This window comes from Camelus ferus, chromosome 22 (genome assembly GCF_009834535.1).
Source record: "Camelus ferus isolate YT-003-E chromosome 22, BCGSAC_Cfer_1.0, whole genome shotgun sequence".
Lineage (NCBI taxonomy): Eukaryota > Metazoa > Chordata > Mammalia > Artiodactyla > Camelidae > Camelus > Camelus ferus.
The window spans coordinates 9435640-9445853 of record NC_045717.1 but is presented as its reverse complement, the minus strand read 5'-3'; the positions used below and the strand labels follow the sequence as shown (position 1 = coordinate 9445853).

General features: G+C 52.3%; 1 protein-coding gene and 1 non-coding gene across 2 annotated transcripts in view; both read left to right on the top strand.

Annotated features, from left to right (window-relative positions):
• The first annotated feature begins 1661 nt into the window (after positions 1-1661).
• WWC1 (WW and C2 domain containing 1) overlaps positions 1662-10214 on the top strand; it is a 131578-nt gene continuing 123025 nt past the window's right edge. Inside the window, exon 1 of the mRNA XM_032465126.1 lies at positions 1662-1816. Coding sequence (XP_032321017.1) covers positions 1698-1816 — 119 coding nt within the window. The 5' untranslated portion in view covers positions 1662-1697. The remainder of the gene's footprint in view (positions 1817-10214) is intronic.
• Positions 4056-4162, top strand: LOC116659148. Its single transcript, XR_004314433.1, has one exon. It is a non-coding gene; the product is annotated as a U6 spliceosomal RNA (small nuclear RNA).

Sequence of the window (10214 nt, the reverse complement as noted above, 5' to 3'; positions counted from 1 at the left end):
GGAGGGAAGGAAAGGCCAAACCCTGAGCCCATGGGCCTGGCCTCAGGGAAATGACTGGCTTTGCCGAAGGCATTTGGAGGCGAGGGGCTGGTCTTCTCTATCAAGAGATGAGACCACAGACTTGGGATTCTCCCCTTTGCTCAGCGCACCCCGGCCCCTACAGCAGAGGATGGTGGGTCCTCTGGGAGGCTGTGGGGCTCAGACAAAAGGATACACCGCGCTGGGCTTCATTCCTCTAGTCCAGCTTCCTGCCATATATCCAGGGCAAAAAACGGTTAAAGAAGTATGCAGGAGACACAGCCAGCCAGCTGGTCCTTAGCTCAACCATGCTACCTTCTTTTTTGTAAATACCAAAAAAAAAAAAAAGTATAATTACAAATTTTTAATTTCTCAAGAAATATTTTTAAATTTCTTCTAATTATTTTTCAAAATGGAATTTTACTGTGCTTGCTTTCTTCTTTTTCATAACCCCCTTCCCCCAAATCCGTAACATTCCATAAAGTATCACAGAGGAGAACGCATGTGAAGCTGCTGGCCCACAGCCTGGGACAGGTTAAGTATTCAATTTACCTAACAATAACAATATCATTACTATTACTCTTACAGAGTGCTTCCGTAACACCGCCTTGAAGTCCTCCCGGGGGAGGCGATTCATAGCACTCCTAATTTGATGGACCCAGGGAAGAGTCAGCTACACTGAGAAACGCGAGGGGTGGGGGGATGGGTGGAACAACGTGGGGAGAAGAATGGAATAAGAAGGAGACAGATGGTGCGTGTGTTGGGGGAGGGGATCAGAGATCTTGGAAAACTTATGTTCCCCGATTTGCAAGAATGTTTCCATTTAACCGCTTCTTGCCTGACTCCCGATTCTACGTGAGAGAAGCGAGAGTTGTAAGATTTGGGGCCACTAGTGCCAAGAGCCTGGACACCCGAGGTGGAGAGAGCCCGGAGCGTTGGGAAGCAGAGGCTGAGCGGGTCTAGCTCTAGCCCCCCGGGGCTCCAGTCTGGGTCGGGGCCCCAGGTGAGGAGCGGGCTCCCTTTCCTTCAGCAGGAGCAGCGAAGAGGCGGCCGGCTCCAGGGACTGTCCCACGAGGGGGCGCGTCTCGGGCCCTAGGACCCGCCCTCGCGGCGCTGGGCGCGGGGAGGGGACCCGGGAACCCTGGCGCCCGGCGCTCCGCCTCCCGTTTCCGGGGCAGCGCGGTTACCTGCACCGCCCGAGCCGCACCTGGCGGAGGCAGAAGTCGCAAACCGAGCGAGCGCAGAGCGTTGGAGCGGAGAGTGGGACGGCACCCGGCTGCGGGGAGGGAGAGGCGGCGGCGGCGGCGGCGGCGGCGTGGAGGTGGGGGGCGCCGCGCGCCGCGCAGGAGGGCAGGAGGCAGCTGCGGCCGGCTCGCTCTGCCCCGCCGGCCGGGCGCGCACCCGGGACCGCACCGCGCCGCTGCGGGCGCACATGGCAGCGTGAGAGGCCGGCGGCGGGAGGAGCGGGCGGCGCCGGGCCGGGGCCGCAGGGCCGCATGGACAGCGGCGCCACCCCGGCCGGCCCTCACTAGAGCCCCCAGCCCGCGGGCGCCACCCACCCCCGGATGATGGTGCCTCGGCGGCCGCCCGAGCGGAGAACAGCCTGCCGGAGCGGCTGAGCCGGGGGCCCCCGCGGCGGCCGAGAGCTGCATGGGGGAGCGCGGGCCGCGCTCGGGAAGATGCCCCGGCCGGAGTTGCCCCTGCCGGAGGGCTGGGAGGAGGCGCGCGACTTCGACGGCAAGGTCTACTACATAGACCACACGAGCCGCACCACCAGCTGGATCGATCCGCGGGACAGGTAGGACCCCGAGAGGCTCCCCCCCCAACCCCCGCCCCTGGGGCCACCAGCCAGAACTGGGCAGGGGATGCGGGAGAGCTCTGCCAGCCTGGCGCTTTCTTCATTTTGCACCCCCCCCATCCCCTTCTGGACCGCTGCTCCTGCCCCGGTGGGCTGCTGGGAGGAGGGGGCGGCCAGTGAGTTGGCCCAGACTGCCCCCACCGCCATCCTCTGATGGAGGACTTAGGCCCCAGCCGGCACCTGCCCGGAGTTTTGACCTTAAGCTCTAGCCCCGCCTCCCCACCCCCTTTAGTTAGGTTCGGAGGGGGCCGGGGGAGCGACCTAGCCGAGTGATGCTGGGGCTTCCCGGGGAGGCTTTCCCCAGCACAGGGTGGGGGAAGAGGGAGGATGGGGAAGCATCTGGTTCGGAGCGGGTAGGAGGCACGGAGGGTTCAGTGGGAGACTGCTGGAGGAAGGACACTGCGTGCAGGGGAAGGCAGCCCCAAGTGTGTTTTTGACAGGTGCCTCGGAGGCTCTGAGAAGAGCACAGGAGCAGTCTGGGGGCCTGGAGGCCGGGAGTGGGAAGGAAAAGAGGGAGCGGGGGAGGGCTGAGCTGGGAGACTGGTTCTCCAGGAATCTCACAGCAACTTGGAAGCTGTTAGGATATAGAGGGAGGTGAGAGGCTTCCGAAAAGCCATGCCCATCTCCTCTTTCTCCTCCCTCCCCTCCTCTGGGGACCCTAGCTCCTCAGCCCTGCACCAGCGCGTCCTGACCTTGGTGTGGGCACCATGCCTGCTGGAGCACCGGATTTTTTTCTTTACTGAAGCGGGTGGTGTGAGATGGCTGGTGTGGCTCTTGGCCTCCAGACTTTCTCCTGGTTTCGACTGCTTGGTATTTCTTTGCACACACTCACCGCCTCCCTATGTATATTCTGGGGGGAGGGGAGGACCACCCTCTGGGACCAATTTGTTGTCCTTTGCTGTCACCTCTGTGTTCAAAGTGTCTCAGGAATATGGAATTTTCACTTGATGGCTGTGACCTTGGGTATCAGGTGCCTGTAAAGCATTGAAGGTGAATTTTTTTGACCCTTCCTCTCACAGGGTTGAGGTGGAGGTCCCAGAAGTCCAAGATAGGGTGTGTAGTAAGGTGAGGGTTAAGAAAAAGAAAAAGCAGAAAGAAAATGTGAGCTGAGGTTCCCTGTGGTTTCTCTGAGCACTTTGGTTCATTTATTCAGCATTGCCTTGGTGTCTACTCTGTGCTCAGTGCTAATGCTGAATGTCTCATTAATCTAATCCGGAAGAGAAATTTTTAATGTTGAAAAGCGACCCTTGGGCATGCTACTTGAACCTCTGAGCCTTAGTTTCCCTATTTGTCAAACAAATGGTTTGCTTGGAAGGGGAGTTATAGTAGAACTCTTAAAAGTTGGAAGGGACATAGAAGATCAGAGCCCAATTGCTACTGTCAAACATAAGACAAACTTTGAGGCCCGGAGGTGTGACTTGCTTGAGCGTTTTGACCTTTCCACCACTCTGCCTTAAGCCAGGTTCTTTACCAGCTCTGAAGTCCTAACCTCCAAACTTGTGGTCCTGACTCACTTTCCTTCCCCATACCCCACTCAGGATCAGTTGCCCCAGGGACTCTGTGACTATGTTGTTGAACTGGGCAGCCCATTGTCCCTTGGCCTCCTAAACATGACAGAAGTTCAAACTTCTGTGTCCTCCCCCATTTTTGGTCCCAGCAGCTCCTGAGTCCAACGTGCTATTAGCAGTTGAACACTGAGGGCACTGCTAACTCACCCCAGGTCATACATCTAGGAACTCCCACGGGGCTCTGAGAGGCTAACACTGCTGTAGAAAGTTTCTCAAACAACAGTCATTCTTTACCCTTGGAAGAGGGAACGCAGTAGAGCTTCCGTGGGAAACTGACTTGGCCATAGCATCATTTCCTAGATTTAAGTATTCTATAATGTGGACCACCCTTTCTTTGCTATATCCACCTGTGCTATTGCTTACTTAATACTGACTTCAAATTTACCCAGTTTGAAAAATTTTTAGCCACATTCACAAATGGGAAATTAGTAATCTCTCTTGCCGCAAATAGAAGGGAACCTTTAAAAAGACAGTGAAGGTGAAAAAAAAAAAAAACCAATGCCATTATATTTGAGCTCAGTCCTGTGGCCTGTCATGGCCCCAGCATCAGGCCTGCGGGGCCCGTGTTGACTGGCAAGTAATGGAGAGGAATGAAAACCACACTGGTGCTTGTGCTCGCTTTGGCAGCACATATACTAAAATTGGAACGATACGGAGAAGATTAGCATGGCCCCTGTGCAAGGATGATACGCAAATCTGTGAAGTGTTTCATCAGTTTTGATTTGTGGCTGCCAGGCGGGAAGGGGGTGGGAAGGGATAAACTGGGAGTTCAAGATTTGCAGATACTGACTGGTATATCTGAAACAGATAAACAAGTTTATACTGTATAGCACAGGGTAACATATTCAATATCTTGTAGTAACTCACAGTGAAGAAGAATATGAAAATGACTATATGTACATCCATGGATGACTGAAGCATTGCGCTGTACACCAGAAATTGACGCAACATCGTAAACTGACTATACTTCAATAAAAAATAACAATAAATATACAAAATGAGATTAAAAACAAAATATTTCTGACATTTTCAAAAAAAATAAAAACATACTGGTGCTTAGTGGAGCTGTTAACTTTTGTCCACCTTGCAGGTCACTGGTTTTCATGTTGCGCCTTGTGTCTCCTGGTCATCCTCTCTGCACCCTGCTGAGGTGGGGCTCCCCCCCCCCCCCCCAACCGAGCCTGAGGTGCTGAGGGATTCTGAGCTCACTGTTGTGGTAGGCCGGCTTTGAAAGTTTGGGGGAAGAGCTGAGCAGAGGGCATCCACTTATGGCTCTCTGGAATTTCCCTCTCGCACACCCGAGAAGGGATTCCTGCCTTCTCGTCCTGCCTCTGTGGCCCCAGGCAAATCGCTTGACCTCTCTGAGATGCAAGTGTTCCATCGGTGAGAGAAGACGGTTGATGAGGTGGTCTCTAAGTCTCAAATATGACTTCTCAGAGTCCTTGCCTCTCCTTACCCCTCCAGACCCCAAGGCAGAATTGGGAGGGAGGGGGCTGTAAGGGGTAGAAAAAATTTTAAAGCTAAAAACAGTCTTCTTCTTTAAAAAAAAAATAGTCTTCTTTTTTGGCTTTCTTAAAAGCTAAAAACAAACTTCTTCCTGGGTGGTGGTCGGGCGGCGGGGAGATAAATTCTGCCAAGGTAGTTGCATCTTTGCATCTGGTTAATGCTGCAAAACAAAATATCACATAAAAAAAAATCTACTCCTTGGTAGTGTGTGTGTGTGTGTGTGTGCACATGCGCGCGCCCATTTGTGTCGGCTTTTTCCTTACCTGAATGAAGGAGCTGTGCCCAACCCATTCCCCTGAATTTAAAAGAAGTCAGTCAAATGGTCCTTCAGTCCAAAAAGTGATTTCTCAGCCACCAAGAAGAACAAAATAGCGTCTCGGGTTACCAGCCCTGAAGAATGTCTTGGCACATTCCTCCCTCTGGGGCTAAGCTGGTTTGTGTGCTGTCCGGCATGGAGGCCGCTGGGGGTAGGGAATCCAGCTCGCAGCCTCCCCTTTCACCAGGGGGCTGCCAGCCCTGCCAGCTCTCTCCCCTTCTCACCCAGGGGAAGACTGGGAGGCCGAAATTCCTCAGGACGGTTGTCCCAACAACCGGAGAGGGGCCAGTGGGCAGCCTGTGCCCTGCCCACTGGGCCAAAGGCTCCGAGGGCAGCTGAGTGGTTAGAAATGTGGGTTCTGGAGGCAGGGCCCGTCTGGGAAGGTGACGGGGTAGTGGGAAATCAGGTGCTGCAGATGAAGCCTTGAGCGGTTTTTCCTTTGGCCGAATAACCCCGGCTGCTTCTGGGAGCTCCCAGCAAAGGGCCAGCATTCCGTGTGTATTTAACTCCGTGGTATGCAAAAACAAATACACCGATTGTTCTCAGAGGAAGAATGGATTGTTGGAACTGGCCCTGCCAGAGAAGGTTCCTGAAGCCTGATTCCTGCTTGTGCGGTGGTTTGTGTTCAGACCTTCTTCTAGGAGGCACCTGGGAATGCGGTGGGCCCCGTTTCTGGGTCTGTGTGATACGTGCTGGAGGCCCTGCTGACAGGCCCCAGAAACTACTCTCATGATCTGAGGAGGAGCTTTTGCCAGCCCTGTTATCTCAGGTTTAATTTCGTGTTGTAAGGTGCTGGGTCAACAGCAGGCAAAAGATCTTAGCCTCCTTCTGGTTGCAGACCCCTTAGAAGAATCTGGCAGAAGTTAAGGACGTTTCCCGAAGAAAATCATGAACATAGTTTTTGGCAAATAACTTCAGGGGGTTCGTGCACCCCGGGGTCATAACCCCTGCCATAGAGCAACTGAGAAACTGCTCATTACTACGTGCGTGCCCTCCTGTGAGCTAGGTGGGACCTCATGATTGAGCCTTTCCTGTATTCAGGCAGTCGGCTTGAGAGTTTTGCATGGGTGATTTCTTTTAATCCCCCTAACAATCCTGGGAATAGGTACAGTTATCTACCTGAGAAACCTGAGGCTCCGGCGGGCTAAGTTTGGGAAAAGCCACTCAGCTTCTGAGGTGCTGAAATGCCAACGGCAGGCACTCTGACTCCAGAACCCACATTTCTTACCACTGAGCTGCCTGCGGGAATCCGTTGCTGAATCCAGACCTCTGCTCCACTGCCTAAGGAATTTGGCCTTGGGGAATGGAGCCAGGACAGGCCTGATTACACTTACCTGCTGCTACTCTTCTGGCCGTGGTTATCCAGAGAGCTGTGTAGCAAACAGAGAGAGGTTGAATCTTTGAATCCTGGCGTCTTGGGTCTGCTACTTGCTACCTGAGTTTGCTTGCCAAGTTGTATATTCTCTCTGAGCCCCTGTTTCGTCTTCTCTAGGATGGGGTGGTGCACAGAAGCCATTAAATAAGCCAAGTCAGGTAGGGCAGCTCGCACAGAGCCTGACAGGCAGGACACACTTGGGAACGCCAGTTCTTTTAGCTTTTACTAGGAAGTGCTTAGGAAACACTTAAGTCAAATGGAGACCGGGTCTCCATCCAATTCTGTAGTGGTTTGTAGCTGGAATGGACCTTTCTGGTCACGTGGTCCAGCCCTATCACTTCACGGATGAAACTGACGCTCAGAGACAAATGACTTGCCCAAGGTCACACAGAAAATGTCAACCTTGAGCCTCCAGTAGAGATCTCCTTTCCTCTTTCTCTCGTGTAAACTTCTCCCTAAAAATCAGACCCAGTTTTTTCTCATCCATTGTAATAATCTGAGAATAGTTTATGCTTGTGGTTGAGTTATTTTTCATAATCCTCTTTGAATGTACAGATCAGCAAGTTTCTTTCCTAGGGTCACAATCATTTGAGTTGTGTCATAGGAATGTGTTATATATTGAGCAGTTAAAGTACCAGCAATTGCAAGTGAATTACTATTTTTATAATCAGTTATAATAGATTTAAGGTTATGGTCAGACTAATGTCACTTTCCACCAATTTACATTCCAACATGCTTCCTTAAGCGGGACTTATAACCAGCCTGCCAGGAAATTTACCCAAAACCTCTAGTCTCCATGCTTCTGTTCTGAATGGTCCACCAATACTTGTAGTTGGGGCCTTTACAATTATTAGAGAGCTTTTCCTCTCCTTCCAAGGGTTGAGTTTATGATCTGTGCATTTCATGGGAGTCTATGATGCTTGGAATATCTTATGTCATTCATGAAGAAAGAAGGTTAAAAAGCGCTAGGATAGATAACAAGAAGAAATAAGAGGCTTTGGAACCTACAAATGAATAAGAGAATAATAATGCTAAATCTCCTGAATATGCACTCTGTGCTGTGCACTAAGTGTTTTATATTATGATCTCATTTAATCCTTTTGCCAACCATGTGATGTAAGTACTGTTATTACCTCCATCTTCAGCTAGGGAAACAGAGGCTTACAAAGGTTAAGTATTTACACTTGCTCAAGGTCGCCAGCAGCAGGTGATGGACTCAGGATTGGAGCCCAGGCGGTTGAACTCATGAATCCACACAAATTAGCTGGAGCCATTTCAGGGCTCGAAAGTTACCCAGCCTGCCGTGGGTCTCAGGGAAAAATGTTGCCAAGGAGGCTTGAGCAGAGAAGCCAGTGAGATCCACATGGCGGCTTAGGAGACTGTTGAGCACAAACTCTATGTTCTGGGAGCAGGCAGCTAACCAGAGCTCTGGGAGGGAGGGAGAGAACAGCGCTGGAGGCAGAGAAACGCTGAAGGATCCAGTGTGTGGAGGGAGTTCAAAGCCATTCCCAAGTTGCTCGGGTAAATTCTCCCAACGGCCAGGGAATTAGTAGCCAAGGCAGCTACTCTCTGTCCCCACCCCTCCCTGATTTTGGCCTTGCCAGAGTGACCTGATTCCCCAATCCCCTGGGATCCCAGGTAGCTGTGCATGACTGCCCTTTTGAAGAGAAGAGAATCGGGTTGCCTTAGTTACTAGGAAGGTTGGAACGCCAAGCTCAGGTGCACATAAGGAGAGACAAGGCTAGAATAAATGGGAGTTGGAAGGTGGCCGGCGTGTTGCTACAGAACTCTGGATGGAGGAAGCCTTGCTCAGGTTTTAGCAGCATGTGCAGGGGGTGCCAACTTCATGGCAGTCGGCTGTCCGTGCTGAGTGTCGGGAGCTCTCTCTGGCCACGTCTGCCTCTGGGTGATGAGCCTCTGCCATCAGCTCAGCGAGGGGCCCCAGACAAGAGGAACCCACTTCCCTGGGAGAAACGGCATCTCCTGTACTTCTCCTTGGACAGGGCCGAGGGTCTGGATCTGGGCTGAGTCCATGCAGAAAAATTCCCAGCACGGAGAGGACAGCCGGACGTATACCCTTCAGTGGAAGAGCCAAAGGCTCTGGTTGCTGCTGCTGACAAGCTCCTTGTCTGCCCTGAATCCCTGTTTCAGAGTGAGATAAAAGAAGAGAAAACTCAGAAACTGGATACAGTGGTGTTTTGTTATTTAACCTTCACCAGCAGGCCATTAAGCCTCCGGCTCCTGAGCAGAAACGCTCTTGCCAAAATAATGGGGGTGGGGGAGAAGAGGAGGGGAGCGGCGTTCGCTGTTGTCCTGTGGGGAGAACACAGAACATTCTATAAAGATGCTGGGCAGGGAGGAGGGGGTGGAGTAGAGAGAGTGGGGAGGAGGGGAAAAAAGGACAAGCACGGTGGGTTACATACCCTCCCCGCCCCCGCCCACCATTGCTTCTACCCATGACATTGCACCATTGGGAAGAAACGGAATCTTTCGGTTTCAAATGTCTGCCAAAGAAAAAGGACCGAGGCTTAAGTTCTCGTTCAATGGTCGGCCAGAAAAAAAAAAAATGAAGCTGCATCAAGATTAGGGACACCTTTGTTGGCTTTTTCCTTCCCCCTGCTCCATTCATCACTCTGGCAGCCGGAACACCAGGCCAGCGGCAGCTGCTGACTTTCCCCAGCCGGCTGCCTGCTGTTGCCGGGCCTGGTTTGGTGGCAGCCGGGCTGTCCCCACACTGGCTTCCTCCTCGCCCAGTGGCGGTTACTTGTTTGATTTGTCACGGGGATGCCCTCAGGATCCACTGACTGGTAGCTGACTTGGAAGGATAAAGTATGAAGATCCGGGCATCAGGGGGCTGCTAGGATGAGATGGCCCTGGGACAGCCTTCCGATCCTGCATCGGTCGTGGCTTTTTGTGGGGTGGTTAGGGCTCTGTGAGCATGAAGCTATGTAGTCCAGGAATTTCTTACAAGTGCATTTGCATCACCAGCAGTGAGAGCCCAGACCCACTCCTAGGGATCATGGCGGTGATAACAGTTACACCTAAGTCATCTTTATCCAGTACCTGGCATGTGCCAAGCACAGTTTGTTGCTCGTGCTGTTTTTCTGGCCTTTTACAAATGGGGAAACTGAGACTGAGAATGGCCAAGTGACAAACTCACAGTCACACAGGTGGAAGGAGGCAGAGCTGGAATCTGAATCTATGCCCATCTGACTTCAAAGCCTTACTCTTTGCACCGCGGCAGTCTTTTTCAGTGAATTTGGAGAGAGAAAAGGAGCAGAGAGGCGGGGAGCAAAGGAAGAGGGACCTTTTTCACTACAGAGAAGTAGGCAACACACCTATCAGCCTATATCCCTTGTTCACGATGGAGAAAGCGGTTTGTGTGGCTCCAGCCAAGCGTTGGTTTGACCTGCCACCCTGTTCCCTGCAGTAGGTAAGGCCGTCATAACGATCTCCAGAAGACTGGAGATCTGTTTCTGTCATTTACGTATGATAAGTCACCTTGAACAAGTTCCCTCTCCACTGTGTAAAACACAGGTACGCGTAGGACCCACCTCCCCCCGAGGGTTGTGG